This window comes from Vulpes vulpes, chromosome 2, assembly GCF_048418805.1.
Source record: "Vulpes vulpes isolate BD-2025 chromosome 2, VulVul3, whole genome shotgun sequence".
Classification (NCBI taxonomy): Eukaryota; Metazoa; Chordata; class Mammalia; order Carnivora; family Canidae; genus Vulpes; species Vulpes vulpes.
The window spans coordinates 53066147-53086871 of record NC_132781.1 but is presented as its reverse complement, the minus strand read 5'-3'; the positions used below and the strand labels follow the sequence as shown (position 1 = coordinate 53086871).

General features: G+C 44.3%; 1 protein-coding gene across 3 annotated transcripts in view; it reads left to right on the top strand.

Moving 5' to 3' along the window:
* Window positions 1-20725, top strand: part of ABL1 (ABL proto-oncogene 1, non-receptor tyrosine kinase) — a 144872-nt gene that overhangs the window by 103752 nt on the left and 20395 nt on the right. For 2 of the 3 annotated variants that reach the window (XM_026009529.2, XM_026009530.2), the window contains exons 2-4: window positions 9170-9343; window positions 9929-10224; window positions 18150-18422. In XM_026009529.2, the coding sequence (XP_025865314.1) occupies window positions 9170-9343; window positions 9929-10224; window positions 18150-18422 (743 nt within the window). Of the gene's footprint in view, window positions 1-573; window positions 715-9169; window positions 9344-9928; window positions 10225-18149; window positions 18423-20725 lie in introns of those variants that run through there. The other variant, XM_072748351.1, reaches the window with a different exon arrangement.

The window sequence follows — 20725 nt, the reverse complement described above, 5'->3', positions numbered from 1 at the left end:
TCCATAGAGGAAGTGAGGTCAAGAGGATGGGGGGAGTCAGCTGGGAAGGCATTCCAGGGAGAGTTAAAGGCACTTGTCAGAGTGCACATAAGATGAGGCAGCCACAGGTTTTGTGTGGGGGAAACCACCAGAGAGGTTTAGAGAGGCTGGAATGGGGACCTAGGGGTTGTGGGAGAAGCTGGTCCCAGACCAGACCCTGAAGAGCCTTTTGTGCCCCCACTTCGGGAGCTCGGACTTCTCCTGCAGTAGTAGTAGTAATGAAAACCCCAGCTGTCTTTGAGTGCCTGTTACCTGCTAGGAGTAGTGTCTTCTATGTTATCTGCAAACTGCTAAGGACCTTGCAAAGCACTTGACCGCTCTAGGCTTTCCCTTCTGCCTCTACCAGCAGCTGTCTCCATGGGATTTTAACAGGAGAACCACTTGGTCAGTCTTAAATTTCAGAAAGACCCCTCTGGTAGCAGTGTGGAGGCAGAGTGGAGTGGGGTAGGATTAAAGGCTGGTGTGGGGGGGGGAGAAGATGGGGGGGGAGGGAACCAGTAAAGGGGAACAAATCATAGGGATTTAGGAGGAAAAGTGGTTACAATGTGAGTATAAACTTAGCTGAGATGAGGTGGTGGTGGGGTGTTGAAAATGGTGGGTTGTTCTTTTATATGGCTCTTTATTATGCTCCATCTCCAGGAACTGGAGGCTTCTTTGACAACAGAGTCTTAGAAGGTAACAGAATTCTTTTTATTTTTTGCTTTCTGATAGAAGGAGGGGACTGTGTACCTTTCAGAAAGGTTTAATACTTGGACTGCTGATAGAGACCAAGATTAGCACGGAGAATTCTGTTTTCTTTTCTTTTTTTTTTTTTAATTTTTTTTTTTTAATTTTTATTTATTTATGATAGTCACAGAGAGAGATAGAGAGAGAGGCAAAGACACAGGCAGAGGGAGAAGCAGGCTCCATGCACCGGGAGCCCGACGTGGGATTTGATCCCGGGTCTCCAGGATCGCGCCCTGGGCCAAAGGCAGGCGCCAAATCGCTGCGCCACCCAGGGATCCCGAGAATTCTGTTTTCTAAACTTGACTGGCTAGGCACATTATAATGTAAACAGATTCCAGGAGAAATATTTAAACCTTGGGCTAATTTAAATAACTTTATTTTTTACTCTTTATTTTTTAAGGGAGGTTTCTCTGGAAATCTATTTAACTTATTGCCTATAATGCCCATAAGTGAGAAGTGATAAAACTGCATCTATTTAAAAAGGAGTTTACATAATTTGGACTTCTTAACTAATTTATAGCAGCCTCTTTTCTAGACCCATCTCCAGTTCAGATTATTCGGGTTCTACTGAACCACATCTGTAGTGTAGGAGTTGTTAACCTGGAAGGCCCTTGGGATCTGGGATAGAATTCAGAGGCTCCATGTCCTTGGAAGGGGAAATATTAGAACTTTATTTCACTAACCTCTGACTGAAAATTAGTGTTTCATTTTTTCTTAAGAATGTAACAAACCGCAGTAATATTAGCAGGTACTTGTGACTTCATCACCAGTAAAACTCAGATATTTTTATGTCATCTAATGGTTGTAATTGTTGCTTACACATACCACTACTTGGAAATGATAGCAGTTACTCCTGGATCTTTTTTTTTTTTAATATTTTATTTATTTATTCATGAGAGACGCACACACACAGAGAGAGAGAGAGAGGCAGAGACACAGGCAGAGGGAGAAGCAGGCTCCATGCAGGGAGCCCGACGTGGGACTCCATCCTGGGACTCCAGGATCATGCCCTGGGCCAAAGGCAGGCACTAAACTGCTGAGCCGCCCAGGGATCCCTGAATCTTGTTATTTAATGTGTTAACAAAGAGGCATATATTTAATGCATTAATAAAGAAGCATTGTATCACAAATTAATTTTTAAGATTTTGAGGACAATTTCAGTATAGTTATTTTCCTTTGCAGTCCTCCACATTCTCTGCATTTACAGACTTTATTCTGAGGCATACCCAGACACCACCAGAGGGACCACAGCACAGTACAGATGAAGACCCCTCCCTTAGCAGCCTCAGGGTGTCAGGCTAGCTTTGGACCTCTGTGTTAGTCCTGCTTCCCTTGCTAAGCAGCGAGATCTTGTTCAGGATCCACATCCTTCCTGATGCCAGTAAGCTGATCCTTTCACAACTTCTGGCCCTCAGTGTCTTGTTCTTATAATTTAGTCCACAGGGCAGTGCCTGCCTGTCTTCTGACTTTTGCCATTGAGGCTGTGTACGTTTTCATTAGCTGTGTTCCTCCCACAGGGACACAGGTCATGTGGTGATTCTTTGCATCATTACCACCTTGCCCTACCCCTGCTCCCAGCAGCTAACACAGTGTTTGGGGTGCTGGGAAAATTTTGTTGAGTGTGAAGATAAGACCAAGGCCATATTTAACTAAACTTATTTTTTAAATAACATTAACTGCTCTGGGTGAGGGTGTAAATTACAAAATAAAAAGACCATGTAGGATGTAGATAAAATGACTTTCATCAAGTTCAAATTATGGGAAATAATACTTTTCCTCTAAGCTCATATTATAAGTTGTATGAGATTGTTGTATACTGACTTGAGAATAGTCTGAGCATGATCTCATCAGTTGGAACCAAGTCTGAAATAAAACACGAAGCCTTCCCTCTTTTTTGAGGGATCTGTTTTATAGATTTCTGAATTACAGAGATTCCTTGAACTGGAGGGTAATAGTCAAAGGCCCACAAAGGAAATAAGAATAAGGCAACAAGGGTTTAAATAATTGAAATTGAACAAAAGTAAAGGGAATGTTTATCTGTTTATCATGCCTGACACACCCTGCCCTCTCCCCTCCCAACCCCAAAGGCCCAGCAGCCAATGAGCTGCTCTGCAAGAGGAGGGTGGCCTGGGGCCGGAGCACCTACAGGAAGGTGGAGGAGCTTCCCAGAGGTGCAGTCTCCTTCCCCTCGAACCCCTGGAGTTGAGGAACATTTTACCTCCTCCTGTTGGCTCACAGAGAGGGTTCAGGGGCAGCTCCTGGAAGTCTAGACCAGATAGACCATATCAGAGAATCTTTTGTGAACTTTTCTGATCAGTGACTCACAACTTTAAGAAGGGATTACTTTCATATAAAAACGATTTTTAAATTGTGCTCTAAAGACCCCAAGCCGTTTCTTAGAATACTATCCAAGTGAGTGAAACATGCACAGGCCCAGTGAATTTTGTGGCATTATCCTTACTGGATTTTTTTAAACAGTTTGATATTTTCATGGTTGGAGCCATAGCTTTTTGGAGGCTTTTTTTTTTTTTTTCCCTATCACCGTTTTTGGTGTTTAACTGGCTAATTAATAATGACTTTTCCCGAGTTTTATGGGTGAGTGGAAGCCTTTCATGAACAGTATACTAAAATAACAAAAGGGTTTTAAAAGGAGTGAGAGGCACTTTTTAAGATACGAATCTTAAATAGATTTAAATATGACTCAGAAAGGATGCTGCAGAAAATGTTCACTAAAAAAAAGTAAGAGAATAATAGCAGATGCTGAAATTTCTCTCCCAAGACTTAAACAACAGCCAAAAGATCCACTGGAAGAGCAGAAAAGGGAAGCTATTTTGAGCATCTTTTTAGAATGAAGCCTCGGGGCTTCAGGGGTCTAACTTCCTGACAGTGGGCCTGGCAGGGAGTCCTCGCATTAAGCCAGGAAGGTTGAAGTACATTATTCAGTGTTGGCCTTGTAAGCTGTGATCATTTTTAAGGTTGACAAGCGTAGTTCACAATGAAATGAAGCAAGGAACTTGGCATTTATACATTGTGAGTCAATTTTGACATCAGCCTGGATTGGGACTTGACTGGAAGGTTTTGGTGTTGGGCTGTGGCTATACTTCAGGGTCTTGATCCAGAGGCATGCATGAGCAATACTTCCCTTTGGGCTTTGGCCATTAATTTGTGGAATGGAGCAAGAACTGGAGAGGAAAATCGAGAGACTGCCTTGGATTTCCTGCTGTCCATTGAATCAAAAAGCTGTGGGAGGCCCTTTCCTTCCTGACAAAGGGCTCATCCCCTCACATGAAATTCCCAGCAGCAGTCTCCATGTTAGGGACAGTCCCTCTTCAATCCCAGACTTGAAATCCACAGGCACCCCTGGGCGGGTATCCGCCTTCTGCCTAGTCCAGGTGTTTTCCAGGCCACTTCCCCTGATTATGTAACTTTGATCAAATCCAGATGCTGCAGAATGTTTGATAGAAGAGGTCAAATGGCAGTGGAGAAGAAAAGCATTTCTGTATTCATGACTTTGGTTTAATTTCCTGTGTGGGCCGGGGCTGCCAGAGTTGTGTGCTCATGGCCACGAGGTCGGGACTCCAGAGGGAAGCACGCAAATATTTTTTCAGGACAGCTCCAGGAGATTCCTCCCCCCTTCCCCCCCCCCCCCCCCCCCCAGTTCTTTTTCAGGTTAGATTATCAATTAGGGAAGCATCAGCTGGCTCCTATTTATGATGGCAGTTTCTCTATTTTTGTGACTGTTTTCTGAATTACAAAAAACAATCCCCATTCATTGTGAGAAATAGGCCGTAATATAGAAAAGAATAAAGGAAATTGCATTTATTTATTTATTTTTAAATATTTTATTTATTTATTTGTGAGGGACACAGAGAGGGCGAGACAGAAGCAGGCTCCTCACAGGGAGCCTGATGCGGTACTCCCAGGACCTCAAAATCACACCCTAAGCGGAAGGCAAACGCTCAACCACCGAGCCACCCAGGCATCCCAAAATAAAGGAAATTTTAAGTTTGTAATCCCACCACCCCAAATTAACTACTTTTAATGACACTGTTAATGCACACCACCCTGTGCTAATTACTGTTCACGTTTTGGTGTAACTCCTGTACTTTTTCAGTTTTTACAAAATTGGGATCACCGTGTATATAACAGGTTGTAATAGCATTATTATGAATGTGTTCTCAAGCCAGTAGTTGTTTTTTCTAAAAATATTTTTAACGGCTTTATGGATATATTCTGTATTATGGATGGACCACATGCTAACTTACCTTATGTTGTTAGATATTTTGTGCTCCTCTTTTTCTGTGCTACTATTTAAAAATCAGTATATAGAAATAATGGTGTAGATCTCAGGGTAATTCCTAGAGGTGGATCAAAGGTTATGGAATGATTTAAAGATATGGTTATATTTCCAGTTGCCCTCCTAAAGTGTTACGGCAATTTCTACAGCAACCACTGGTATTTTATGAGAGTTACTTCATTGAGGTCTTAACACTGACTTAGATTCTAAAAAATGTATCTGCCAATTTGATAAAGAATTTGTATTTCTTTGATTACTAGCCAGGGCTAGCCTGCTTTCCAAGTTTAATGGTAATTTAAATTTTCTATAAATTGCTTATTCATGGTTTTGGTCCATTTTTCCATAGTGGAGGGATTTATCTATTTCTGTTGATATACAAGACTACTTTTATGTTAAGAATCCTTAGGCTGGGATCCCTGGGTGGCGCAGCGGTTTGGCGCCTGCCTTTGGCCCAGGGCGCGATCCTGGAGACCCGGGATCGAATCCCACATCGGGCTCCCAGTGCATGGAGCCTGCTTCTCCCTCTGCCTGTGTCTCTGCCTCTCTCTCTCTCTCTGTGACTATCATAAATAAATAAATAAAATTAAAAAAAAAAAAAAAAGAATCCTTAGGCTAATGGTGTTGCTTAATACAATGACGTTAGAAGTCTTTTGACTGGCTTCCACTTAATCCACGGATTAGGTTGACCAGCATGCTCCACTTCCTATAAAACCTGCCTCCCCCAAAAAAAAAAAAACCTGCCTCCCTAGTGCCTACCGCCCATAGAACAGGGCAGCCATCCCACCGTCATCCTCTGTCACTCACTGCTCCAGCCACACCAAGATCTGGTTACGTTTCTTTCCAGATCTTCAGATACACTTGTTTTATTTACTGGGTTAATATGAAACCAGTGAAATGCAGGTGTAAAAAGAGAGTGGTTTCCCTGATAGTCAGATGGATGCCTTAGACTCAGTAAAGGCAGGTGATTTTAAACATTGCTGCCAGACCAGGTGTGAGTGAGCCAGCTGTAACCAATTGGAAGGGACTGTGCTGGGGCCACAGAGCATATAAATCCCAGTCCTTCCTTGGCCGCCAGAAAACCGAAGCTGGAAGCCAGATAGATGATGGGGACAATCTCCAACTCTCACCACATACTCAGCCCCAAGAGGGCAGACCTTGTCCCTGCAGTCAAGACCAGCAAGCCAGTGCACTTTCAAGTGGGAATGGTGGATCACACATTTAAAAAAAAAAATTCTCTGCCTTAACCAGCTTTTTTTTTTTTTTTTAAGATTTTATTTATTCATGAGAGACACACACACAGAGAGAGAGAGAGAGAGAGAGAGAGAGAGAAGCAGAGACACAGGCAGAGGGAGAAGCAGGCTCCCTGCAGGGGCTGCCCCTTAATCAGCTTTATTTGGTTAATTGATCAATTGCTGACCACAGTGGGTGCTAGGCTTGCTTTTCAAGCCCATGTAAAATATTCAAGAGACGGGGCCTAACTCATAACTAAGGCTTTTCTGCACTCTAGGAAGTGGCAGTGTTACAGACCCTCTTCCTTGAAATTCTCTTTGCCCTCATGATTCATACAGTGAGATTACCAAACATAATAATGACGTAGTTGGGGATTTACTCTTTTAGCAAAAACAGTTCCCGAAGGTTTATTTCAGTCAGTAGTACAAAAGCTAGTATTGAAAAGACCCTAGTTGGGCAGCCCCAGTGGCACAGCGGTTTAGTGCCGCCTGCAGCCTGGGGTGTGATCCTGGAGACCTGGGATCAAGTCCCACGTCAGGCTCCCTGCATGGAGCCTGCTTCTCCCTCTGCCTGTGTCTCTGCCTCTCTGTGTGTCTCTCATGAATAAATAAATAAAATCTTAAAAAAAAAAAAGAAAGACCCTAGTTATTTATGTTGTGTCAGTTTGTTCCAAAGACATATTTTTTTTAAAGTTTTTATTTATTCATGAGAAACACAGAGAGAGAGGCAGAGACACAGGCAGAGGGAGAAGCAGGCTCCGTGCAGGGAGCCCGATGTGGAACTTGATCCCCGGACCCAGAATCACGCCCTGAGCCGAAGGCAGACACTCAACCACTGAGCCACCTGGGCATCCCCAAAGAGATATTTTAAAGAATGCCCATTTCTGAAAGTTCTCCAGTCCTGGTTCAGCCTCATCCCTCAGGTGTCTTAGATGTCTCTAGTGGTTTGTTTTGTTTTGGGGGGGAAGTGAATACTGCAGAATCAGATCTATCCCTGAGATGGGTGTTATTGCCCAAAAAAAGACATTTGGGGATTCTCTAAATCCATAAAGAGGGAAAATTTTAATTTTTCTCTTATTTTTTTTAAAGATGTATTTATTTATTTTAGAGAGAAAGATTTGGCACAAGCCAGGGGAGGGGCAGTAGGAGAGGGAGAGAGAATCTCAAGGAGACTTCCTGCTGAGCACAGAGCCTGTTGCAGGGCTTAATCCCACGACCCTGAGATCATGACCCGAGCTAAAACCAACCAACTGAGCCACCCAGGCACCCATACATAATTTTCTTACCATTTGGGTTTGGCTTACACATATGGGAAAATTAAAAGTTTCCCCTTATCCCTCCTTTTATAAAGGTTGGTTTCTTATTATAGTTTCCTTAAACGAGTATTCCAATTTCAATCTATACTATCCTATGACTGTTAAAAGGACCTACTTGGAGTTCATTTGCTGCCTTAAAAAAACTCTCCTGTATATTACAGAAATTCTAGTGAGGTTGAGCGTAGTTCAAGAAAAAAAAAGAAAAGGAAAAAAATTTCAGGAAAAAGTAATGAACTCTCTTTGACCCTGTAGTGAACAATAGCCACATGGACTTTAAGAGAGATTGATCGATGTTCACCTTTTACAATCTACTTATATACAAAACATGAAGGACTTTATTATTACAAAGTGGAAGAAACTTTACTAGTTTTCACAAGGTAAAGGAAATATAAAGAAGGCTGTCTTTGAGAGTGTCGAGAGAGCTGGAAGGAAGGGTGGGATGCTATCTTGGGAAGTAAATAGCGAGAGACACTGTCTATAGCTGGAGAACAAGAAATGAAGGCTGTGCAAGTGTGTTACTGAAAATGCAAAGGTGATGGTAGAGGTTGGCACAGGAGCTGTAGGGGCAGAGGAGTGGGGTCAAGCGACTCAACTTCTCCTCAGAGAGATGGAGGGTCACTCAAGGCATGCATGGCTGTTGCCTATGGGTGTAGAGAAGAGTGGGGTAGAAGGTGTTTGTCCTTTATCATAAGCCCATCTGTCTTACTTGATTTTTAAATTATATATACATATTAACTTTAACATGTTTTGAAATGTTTTAAAGAAACTTTTGTTCTCTATTATATGTAACCAATGGCAAAGATGTATGAGGATGGACTATTTCTTTTTTTTTTTTTTTTTAAGATTTGATTTCTTTATTTATGAGAGACAGGGAGAGAGACAGGGGCAGAGACAGAGGCAGAGGGTGAACCAGGCTCCATGCAAGGAGCCCGACGTGGGTCTTGATCCCGGGACTCGAGGATCACGCCCTGGGCTGAAGACAGGTGCTACACCGCTGAGCCACCCAGGGATCCCAGGATAGACTATTTCTATTTTTAACTATTAAAATGAGTTCATTTTGAATTAATGAATTTAAAAAGCTGAAGCTATTTGGAAACAGTGATTGCCACTTTGGAATGAAAATATTTCATACTAAAAAAGAAAAGAAAATACTTCATACCTTTCACAAGATTTGGGAAAGGAAGAGTCCATTTTCATTTTACCACCTTTCTTATTAATACAAATTGCATACAGATGTTAAGAAATGAAATAAATCAGGGGCACCTGGGTGGCTCATTGGTTGAGTGTCCACCTTCGGCTCAGGTCATGATCCCGGGGTCCTGGGATCAAATCCCACATTGGGCTCCCCACAGGGAGCCTGCTTTTCCCTCTGTGTCTCTGCCTCTCTTCTCTGTGTCTCTTATGAATAAATAAATAATATCTTTTAAAAAATCCTAAAAAAAAAAGAGAAATGAAGTAAACCAGAAATGTTTAATGATGGAAACAATTTTTGGCTCCTGAGAATAAAACTAATTATTTCCCCCAATGTTTCTTGTTTCTTCTGTTTCCCATTTGTCTTCCAGAAGCCCTTCAGAGGCCAGTAGCATCTGACTTTGAGCCCCAAGGTCTCAGCGAAGCAGCCCGTTGGAACTCCAAGGAAAACCTTCTTGCTGGCCCCAGTGAAAATGACCCCAACCTTTTCGTTGCACTGTACGATTTTGTGGCCAGTGGGGACAATACCCTCAGCATAACTAAAGGTAGGAGAACTATGGACCACTGCTGGTGCTTGCAAGGGACAGATCTGGTGAAACTGTGGCTTAGCTGGCTACCCGTTTTCCTAGTGAAGGATGCAGAGCCAACAATGAGAAAAAAAAAAAAAAAAACAGTATCTTTATGAGAGAGCCACTTAAGGAGAAGAGTTCCCGTATGGTAGTTCTTAGGAAAACCAGAGCATGATCGTGAAAAGAACGCCTGGACTAAACACCAAAAACATTTTTTTTTTTTTTTAAGAGAAAGTATTTTTTCCCCCAAGAAACTTCCTTATGTTAGGAAGAGAACACTTGAATAAACGTAACAAATTTATGAAAATTGAGGCAATCTTTCTTGTAATGTTCAGTTACAAACAAGAAGCTTCATGTATAAACATGTACTCTTTTTATATACACTTATAAATGCTTATATTTATGTGGATTTGTTAAAGGGAAGTAGGTGTTTAGGAATTTGGAGATTTTTAGTAATCCTGTAAGAATAAATGGGAATGAATGAAGCCAGCCTGTAAAGCTGATGTCTGATTTGATTCTCTTCTTTTTTTTTTTTTTTTTTTTGGATTCTCTTCTTCTAAGGTGAAAAGCTCCGGGTTTTAGGATACAATCACAATGGGGAATGGTGTGAAGCCCAAACCAAAAATGGCCAAGGGTGGGTCCCAAGCAACTACATCACACCAGTCAATAGTCTGGAGAAACATTCCTGGTACCATGGGCCTGTGTCCCGCAACGCAGCCGAATACCTGCTGAGCAGTGGGATCAACGGCAGCTTCTTGGTCCGGGAAAGCGAGAGCAGTCCTGGCCAGAGGTCCATCTCACTGAGATATGAAGGGAGGGTGTACCACTACAGGATCAACACTGCTTCTGATGGCAAGGTAGGGGACCCCAGTTGGGGGAACTGATGGGCCGGGGGTGTTAGTCTTTGGCTAGGAGGACCCAGAACTCTTGCCGCTCGGGTTGAGAAGTTACCAAAATAAACCTCAATTGGGAAGATGCTTGAAGGAAACTTCTTCAGATAAACAGCAGGCATCACTCCATTAGCGTAGGAAAGACTCTCTTGAGGACCAATCACAGGATGTTACAAGTCCACAGGCCTGGTGTGGCTCTTTACCTGTCCAGCTGGAGTTTTGTTGTTAGCTATTTCATAAGATGGGTGATATTGGACATACTTCTTATTTTAAGAGTCTTCCTTTTTTAGAGCATTTAAAAATCTCTTATGATATTAATTCACCTTCAGTGAGTAATATTGCAATAATAGATGGAGATTTTTAAAGTAAAAGATCTCCTTAGAGCAATTCCCCAAAATAAGTATGGTACATGGCATTCTTCCCATAAACAAAGCCACATTTGTGTGTTTGTATGCCTGCATATGTATATGTACATACATTCACAGTTTTTTTGTTTTTTTGTTTTTTTTTTTAAATGATAGTCACAGAGAGAGGGAGAGAGAGAGAGAGAGAGAGAGGCAGAGACACAGGCAGAGGGAGAAGCAGGCTCCATTCACCGGGAGCCCGACGTGGGATTCGATCCCGGGTCTCCAGGATCACGCCCTGGGCCAAAGGCAGGCGCCAAACCGCTGCGCCACCCAGGGATCCCACATTCACAGTTTTTAAACACAAATGAAATCACATAGTACCGGTAGATTTCTAAACCCAAACTGTAGTTTCTTAAAAGAGTTGATCAATATACAGTTTTGTGATCTTTATATGAACAATGCTCAAGAGTCCATGAAGGGAAGGGAGAGATTAGCATTTTCCAGGTTCCTGCTGGTGGCTGGCACATTTTTTTAGGCATCCGGTCATTTAAACCTCACCTTGGTCCTCAGGGCAGAAGTCACCATAATCTGCATTTTTGCATTAAGGAGAAGGGGACTTTAAATGGAGGAAATTTCTTGCCCAGGATCACATAGTGCATGCCTGGTGGAGCTAGGTTTGAACACCACTGTCCACCCTGCTGCACATGTCATCATCAGGGGTGGAGATGGGTAGATTATTGGGTGAGGCCTAAATGGTGGATATATTTTTTCATTAATATGTTAATGTCTGCACATGTTTAAAAAAGGAACAAAATGGATTACAATGAGAAATCTGTCTCCTAATTCCACTCCCCTGCCCAGAGGCAACCCCTGTGACTAGTTTCTTTCAGAGTTCCTCAGTAGATGTATACGCATAAATTTTTTAAAAAGCACAAATGATGCAGACTCCACACTGTTCTGCATCTTACTTTTCCCACCTAACAATGTTTTTTGAAGATTGCTTTTGGTAGCACACTTAGAGTTGCCTTATTCTGATTAATAACTGCCTAGTGTGGATGGACCATCATTTATTTCAGCAATCCCCTGCAAGTTGACTTTTAGATTTTTCCAGTCTTTAGCTGTTCTAAATAACACTGATAGGAGGTGGCTTTCAAACCTTTAAAAAAAATAATCTCAGCACACTATATAAGAACATTTACATCAACACCCAGTACTCACATCAGTAACAAAAGGCCCTAGAAACCCTTCTTACCCTCACTATATGTAATGCACTCTAATACTTCCTATTCTATTCTGTTCTGTTTCATTTTTCTAAAAACTTCTGGTTCGAATCCACTAAATTTATTTCATAGACCCACTAGTGCGCCAGTGACCTGCATTTTTTAACATATTCTACATACTTCTTCATGTACAATGTAACTGTATACAAGATAAGTTGCTAGAACTGATCTTCTGAAGGTTATATGCCTTTAAAATTTGTATAGATGTTGGCCTGTTACCTCCTTAGAAATTATATAGATGTGTTTACTCACATGGTTTACTTGTTGCTGGTGAGAAAAGGAGCTTCCATGAGAGGAGTGCATGCTTCCCTTCACCTTAGCACTGTGCTGTCAGGCCTGTAAAAACATCTGTCATTGATTGGTAAAGATGGTCTGTCATTATGTTTAATGTACATGTGTCATGTTTACAGGGATCCCTGTGTCATTTACTAAATTTATCCTTTCCTGCATATTTGAAATATACCAAACTTACATATGCATTTAGGTCTGTTGGTCAACTCTCTTTTCTCTTCTGAAACTAGACTTTGAATTATTACAGCTGTATAATATGTTAAAATGTGAAGTAGGGCTAGTCCCCTCCACTTAGTCCTCTTAGTATTGTATGGCTGTCCTCATTCATTCATTTGTACCACAGATTTACACTCATTTCTCTCTCTTTTTTTTTTTTTTTTTTTTTTTTAATTCATGAGAGACACACAGAGAGAGGCAGAGATACAGGCAGAGGGAGAAGCAGGCTCCTCACTGGGAGCCTGATGCAGGGCCCTATCTCAGGACCCTGGGATCATGACCTGAGCTGAAGGCAGATGCTCAACCGCTGAGCCACTCAGGCGTCCCCGAGAACAATATATTCTTAACAGGCTCCTCCTGCCTTTGAAGCCCAGTTTGTCTCTCTGCCCAGAACACCCCTTCTTTAGAGAGCTGCACAGACATCTCCCTTGTCCTACTCAAGTCTACTGAAATGTCACTTTCTCCATCTAGGCTATCTGACTTTTTTAAGTCATTTATATTTTTTTAGGTCATTTACAATAGTTACCCACCCCACTGCCACCACCTCCACAATATTTCCAGCCACATTGCACCTCCCTGCTCAACTGAGCCACCCAGGTGCCCCTGTATTTCTCTTTTTAACCTTCTTCTCTGTTGTTTTTTCCACATGTCTCAATCTTCTGGCCGAAGTCTTTAGTGCTAATATTGTGTTTTCTGTGATGACAGAGGTCTGTGCAGCCAGCCTGGCCGCTTGCTGATGTGTGACTAGAGATCACCCTTATGAGCTTGCCTTTTGGGTCCTCATTCTTGTCCCAGATGTGGGGCTAGGTCGTTCCATTCTTCAGGATGTACCCCGGGGTGGTGGGCTCTTTGAAACCGTGCCTTCAGCCCACAAGGGTTACTCTTTTGTGAGTTAGAATCCCAGAGCACACCGCCCATGAGGGAGGTGATTTCCTGTTGCTGACGGCTTGCTTCCCATCTGTGCTGTTTATCCAGGGCGAGCCGTGCTGCACCACAGTAATCAGTTGAGGTTTTCTACTGTACAGGGTAATGGTTTCTTTTCCCTGGATTTGTTTAACCAGCATCCTAGGAACAGATTCAGGCAGGCATGATTTAGTTTGACAACTCATTAGCTGGGGGTTGGTCCCAAATACCATTCAGAGGGAGAGAGCAAGGTCTGCATGTGGGAAGCATGATTCACAGGATTTGAGAACTGTCCGATGGGGATGCCAGCCCCTCTGTCTAAAAGCTGGTATGTGCCAGGGGTTCCTTTCATTCCAGGTGGAGCACAGGGAACTCATTTGCTCAGGCAGCATCCACCCCTGGGCAACTCATCCAAGTGGCCCAGGCCTCCTGCCTTCTTCCCTCCCTCCCTGGCAGAGACTCTCCCTTTCTGCTGTCCAAGCACCCGGGGACATCTAAGCCCACGGGGTTATCAGTCCCGGCCATCTGCGGAGGTGCCTCTCTGGGAGGGCAGCACTTGAGGGGCTGTGTCAGTGGGATCATGTTCCTGGAATCAGTAGGACAGTATCAAAGGTATTAGGCGAGGTACTACAGCAACGCATGAGACAGTGTGGCTCGGCACTGAAAAAAGCTCACATAGCAGAGCTTTGATGCAATCCTTTTTGGATTTCTGAGGGGAAAATTTAAGGTTGGTAGGAGGGACAGGCTGGGGTTGCATAAGCTTAATGCTTATTTTCAAATAGCTAATCTTCAGAAAACAACTGAATTTAGAAGATTCTTCTCTAAGGCCCCAAAAGATTTCTTTCTGCCTCCACCCTCTTGGCCCTGGTTTACCTCTGTTGTCATGTTCCTGAGCTTCAGCAGCAGTTGTGGCTGGTCAGCCAGCCCAGGGCTTGGGGGGCTTCAAGCTGGACTCTTGCAAGGCCCAGATCACACGGAGCCATCGCTGCTCCAAGGAGTCTTGACGGTCTTGAAAACCCCCACATACCCCGGGATCCAACTGTCGTTCTCGGGGCTCTCTGCCAGCGTGGTGGAATTGAAGGCTGATTTTCTTTGCCACCCTCTGCCTGAATCATTTTAGCTCTTCCGGTTATTTGTGTCTACACTTTATTTACTTTTCTGGGATGCCACTGTCAAGTTCCACAATTCCTTATAGTTGTTGATAGATAGAGTCTTTCCTTTTCTTCAAAGAGGTTCCCAGGTGACATTTATTTTCAGTCTGCTGTAGTGACAGGTACAGGTTGACAGGAATGGAATTTGGGCTTAAGCTTTAGCAGAGGTTGCGGGATGGGCCAACTGTAGAACCTCTTGAATTTTTAAGATTTACCGACCCTGACAGTGGTTTGGCACGTGCAGGCATCCCAATGAAAAGGCCTGCTCAAACGTGACTGACCTTCCCTTGTCGAGGAGACTGTGAGCACTATTAAGTACTGCTTAATTTCTAAGTCCTGCCCTCCTGCTGGAATGTGAGACAGTGTCAAGGTAATTTTGCTTACTGGCCCAGCAGCCTGTAAGCAGTACATCCCGGGTATGGGTCTCTGAGGTCCAAGTGCTGATAAGCCTATAAGTCTGGCTATCGGGGAAAGCTGTTTCTGGTGAGTTTCTCTGACAAGTCCTCTCTTCCAGGTTCCTGCATGATCAGGAGGAGGCCCTGTCCTGGCTGAGCACCCGGAGTATTTATGTAACCAGGTGCATAGCGTAATGACATGCCATTCATAATGCTAATTTCACTTTCTTCTCCGAGCATGCCAGGAATTCCTGATATAGATGACCCAGTTCACTAGCACAGTGCTCAAAACCCAGAACTAATCAGAAGGAAGCCAGCAAGCAGACTTAACTATTAGAAGGTGGCTGTACAGTGCATTGAGAAGGGAGAGTAGTTTTAATATTTAATAAGTGTTGGTATGCAGATTTTATTTTGAAAGATGAACTAAGTCACAGGGCCTGTAAATTTAATTATTGAAAAGGATATAAAGTAGGCCCATTCAGTGAAACCTGCTACAACTCTGAAATCTCTAACAGGAGCACCTCTGAGGGAATCAGAGGAGACCAGGAACAAATTCTGCATAACTAGGGCTTGGAGGAGCCATTAGCATTCTGTGCGAAGGAAGGAACTTAATCCTTGGGTTGGGGAACACTCCTTTCAAGCTGACAGGGAGAGGTAGGTAATGAGCCTTGCTCCCTGGTGACCAACCCCAGGAGTCCAGCAAATGAAATGGACACACCATGCCAGCGATGTCCGAGGTGGGAGGGGTGCTGTGATGCCAGGGAGCGAGCCAGGGAGGCTCTACCCTCCACGGAAGTGAAAACATCAGCAGCTAAGCTGCCCCAAAAGAAGATGGCTTAGAACACTTGCCACATGAAGTGAAGTAAATGGACAAATGACGGGCTTTTCTAGAGAGAGGCAGGATTAGCCGCTGTCCCCACATCCCTCTCTGTCTTCTCTCTGAACTGTACTCGTGTCAGCAGTGCCCACTCACAAGAGGGCCGTGGACGTCAGGCCAGGCGCAGGCTCAGCGGTGCTGATTCTTCCGCACCTCCCCTCAGCACCTTTGTGCACTCACTCTGGGCCCTGAGTGTGACTTGTCACGTGTCCCTAGAGCAGTTCACTTAGACTGAGGTTGTCTGAGGTGTAAGGGCTTCCTGGTGGGTCCTCTCCTCACCTTGAATGGTCCTGCCATTGAGGGCTGCCGTCTTACAGAGGGACAAGTTCCCAGAGCTATGGGGTCTTTCTGGACAAATTCTTGGGTTGCTCAGAATTGTATTTTAGTAGGATTGCAACCAGAAGATTGTATATTACAAACCTCTAAGTCAGAGTCTGTCATTGACTTGTCTGAGATTTATTTATTTTTAAAAGATTTTATTTATTCATGAGAAAGACACACAGAGGAGGCAGAGACATAGGCAAAGGAAGAAGCAGGCCCCTCTCAGGGAGCCCAATGTGGAACTCGATCCCCAAACCTGGAGATCATGCCCTGAGCTGAAGGCAGACGCTCAACTGCTGAGCCACCCAGGCTTCCCTTGCCTGAGTTTTAAACATCTGTTTGTTATCTCCCCGAGCAAAAAATTAAAAAATAGAGCATTCTCTTTATCTTCTTGAGGTTTATAAATGGGATAAACTCATGTATTTGTTAATATTTTTTCTTTTATTTCAATTATCTAATATTACAAACATACCAGAAGTGATGGAGCCTTCCATAACCAACCCTGCCATGAGTTTCAGGTTTTTTCTTCCTTTTTCTGTTTTTAAGTAATAGAGATACTACAGCTACAGCTGACTCATCCTATTCCTTTTTCTCCCTCTTTCCCCATGGGTTACCACTGTTCCAAACGCGTATTCTTCCTCTGTGTCTATAGTCAGGACAAGTCGTGATTTTTAATGTCCTTCCCACCTTCTGCAATCGCTGACTGCCCATCATGAGCTGGTAGGTTCAGTTACCTGCTGTCTGCCTGGAGCCCAGATGTCCTGTGTAGATTTTAACATGGAATTGGTTTTTTGCAAAGGAAGCATTCCCCCGCCACCTTACTGAAATGAACCAAAGAAGAAGAAAACTAGCCGTCCCCATCCACACCTGCTTCTGTTAGCCTGCTCCTTTCCCTGTTTCCTTTCCCAGTACATACGACCAGAATGACCCATGGACAGACTCCACGTGTAGGTTCGTGCCCACCGTAGATCTGAGAGAGAGGCTCACATGTGCTGTGTCTGCAAGCCCCTCTGCTTGCTTCCCCGCAGCAGAGGTGGCTACGTGGCCTTTGTGCAGGCCTCCAGTACCACCCCCCTGCCCCACTCCATTTCTGGAGGGTGCTGACTAGGGCATCCCACAGGGGCGTCCAGCTGGGGTCGGCATGTCTGGGCCTCTGATGCTACTTAGCCCCAATTGAGGGTGTAAGAATAAGAATGAGAAGGAGATTTATGTCTTATTTAGTGGTTTCCATTTCTGATTACTGCATAGTTCTGGATAGTTCTACAGTTATAAATTAGAGATTTTAATTTTTTTTTAATTTATTTATGATAGTCACAGAGAGAGAGAGAGGCAGAGACAGGCAGAGGGAGAAGCAGGCTCCATGCACCGGGAGCCCGACGTGGGATTCGATCCCGGGTCTCCAGGATCGCGCCCTGGGCCAAAGGCAGGCGCCAAACTGCTGCACCACCCAGGGATCCCTTTTTTTAATTTTTTTTTTTAAATTAGAGATTTTAAGTAATAAGCATAATTATTAAAAATTTAATTTCTTTTCCAGTCAGCAAATACATAGTGAATTCTAGCCTTCATTAATTTAATCAATAACTTTATTTATTATGTGCTCATTTCTTGTTCTCCACATTGGGGACACAGGATAAAAACAGCTTAGGGCTCTAGTCTCATGAAGCTGACATTCTAGGAGGTCATTGGCAGGAAGTAAGTAAGCAAATAAGCAGGTGAATACAATGCAGAGAAGTAATAGATGTGATATGATAACAAGTGCTGGGTGATGACCAGTCAGGTGACTGCAGCAATAATGATATTTATGCCGGGCTTGGGATCAGAGGAGAGAACCAGGCATGTAATGCTTAGGTGGCTGGAAGATTTCAGGCTGAGGGAACAGCAGATGCAAAGGCACTGAGGCATTTTGTTGTATCTTTCTGCTTTCACAAGTACATTATAGCCGGTGTAGAGAAACACAGTATAGGTGGTTTTCTGCACACTCCATCCTGTGTGGAAAGCTATTTATCTGAGGTTTTGCTGTGCCATGACTTAGGCTTAGCAGAGCTGGTTCATTGGAGTTGTTTGGGTTTGTGTGCACTATGGGAGCTGAAAGTTGTCCCTGTTTCCCTCAGCTCTACGTCTCCTCAGAGAGCCGCTTCAACACCTTGGCGGAGTTGGTTCATCATCACTCGACTGTGGCAGATGGGCTCATCACCACTCTCCATTACCCAGCTCCCAAGCGCAACAAGCCCACTGTCTATGGCGTGTCCCCCAACTACGACAAGTGGGAGATGGAGCGCACGGACATCACCATGAAGCACAAGCTGGGTGGAGGCCAGTACGGGGAGGTGTATGAGGGCGTGTGGAAGAAATACAGCCTGACAGTAGCTGTGAAGACCTTGAAGGTAAGCTCGGGACTGCTGCCGCCGCTCGCAGTACCATGGCTAAATACGGTTTCTCATGGTTTGTCGCGGCGCGCGCTGGAGTGTGGTGGTGCTGCTCTCCGGGTGGCCTGCCCCTGTGCTTAGGTCCTGGGGTAACTGGTGCCCGGGAAGTGCCTCTTTGGCACTGTGGTCCTTTTCTTCGAATGGGGGCAGTCCCTCTCCCAGACTCAGTGTGATACAGTGAGAACCGAGAAGTGCTGTGGTTTTTTGGTGTAAAAAAGATGAGTCATTTGGAGAAGTGTTTTCATCATATGGCAAGATTCTTTTAAAGCTGTGAGTTTTTGTTCTGTTTGACATTTAGATTATTTCCTATTGACAGTTAAGAGAAAGAGGAGGAAGAAACTAAGATCTGACAGAAGGGGGATTTAACCAAAATGCATTTGACTCTTCTGTGGATTTTTGTTGGCAGATTTGAAAGGCAAGTGCATTGGGTGTTCCTAGCAGGTTCCAGTTTTGTGTAGTGGGAGTGTAGATTTCTGGAAATGGAGGTGTGGAAAATCATGAGGGATGCCTTCTTACTAACTCAGGCACTGTCCAGTCATTCTTTTTTTTTTTTTTTTTTTTTAAGATTTTATTTATTTATTTATGAGAGACACACACACACACACACAGAGGGGGGTGGGGTGGGGCAGAGACACAGGCAGAGGGAGAAGCAGGCTCCATGCAGGGAGCCCGATGTGGGGCTTGATCCTGATCCCTGGGCTGAAGGCAGGGCTAAACTGCTGAGCCACCTGGGCTGCCCCGTCCAAGTTGTTCTTATTAACTAGGACCTTTGCCCTCTCCACCCAGGTCTGGGGCTTGTAGTTTTAGGTGTGTTTGAAGTCCTTTGAAATCTTTAGGAGGCCAACCAAGGGTTTCACTTGCAACCCTCTGCCTTCTGAATGTGATTTGAGCTTTTACCTGTGGTCAGAGCATCCCCTAGTGTTGACCTGCACTATTTTCACTTGCTTTATTTTTTATTTTTTATTTTTTTAAAGATTTATTCATTCAGAGAGAACGAGAGAGAGGCAGAGACACAGGCGGAGGGAGAAGCAGGCCCCATGCAGGAAGCCCGATGTGGGACTTGATACCGGGTCTCCAGGATCACACCCCAGGCTGCAGGCGGCACTAAACCACTGCGCCACCAGGGCTGCCCTATTTTCACTTGCTTTAAACGACCCGATTCTACTACTTGTGCACAGAGATTAAGAGGGACCCTGAAGCCACTGGACTAGAAGAATGGAAACATCCACAGCTAGAAGGGACCCAGGTGCGTGCACAGACTTCTCTGAAGTCTGTGGGACACACACTTGGAGACTGCTGAAGTCAGATCACTTGCCTTTTAGGGACTCTCTTATTTCCCTGCTGCCTTTACTCAGAGGTACAGTAAAGTGGGAATTATGGTTTCTGGCTGATATAAAGTGACAGCTTCAGAGAAAGAATCACATTTCATTCTAGAAACCAAGGGTGGCTTCCTGGCACTCCTATCAATTGTGCCCCCTTAGACCAGTCCTTAGGGCAGGACTGATACTTGTATGTTGGGGGCTGACATGATTTGAGGTCACCTTGAGGACTTCTGGATACTTTCCAGACACGATTTTTTGAAAAGAAAATAAGCATTTATTGAGTTCCTCGATCCTTCTGTTCACTAGGCCCTGGGCTTAACCCTGGGATTGTGAAAATAGAGTTGTTCACCTCAGGCCAGTCTAGGTAGTAGAGCAGTGTAGTTAGGAGGAGAAATAGGCAATATGACGGTAACCACAGCCTGGTTCGATAGGTACCACATTAGAGAAGGGAGCGTGGGAATGGGGGAGCGGGCAGCACTGCTGAGCTCTACTTGGCAGGAGGAACACAGGAAGGGAACCATAGTTGGCGCCATAGGCCAGGAACAGGAATCGGCCAGGGGAGCAGAGGCCTGGACAGAGGTGAACAGCAGAGAGCCCACGCAAAGTCACAGGGTTTTAACTGGCTTGGAGCTAGGACGTTACCTCAGAGGCAGTGGGGCACATTGAAGGTTTTGATGCCCAGATGATTGGATTTACACTTCCCAAAGATGACTACATTGGCGAGCCTTAGAAAAAACGAAAGAGCCGTTGCCCTGCCTCCCGTAGACCAGGTGAGGCCAGGGAGAGATGTGTGCATGTGCTCCAGCGTTTCCATCTGGCACAGGGTCACACAGGGTCAGAGAGCAGGCCCAGCCTTGGGTCTTTTTTTTTTTTTTAAAGATTTTATTTATTCATGAGAGATAGACACAGAGAGAGGCAGAGACACAGGCAGAGGAAGAA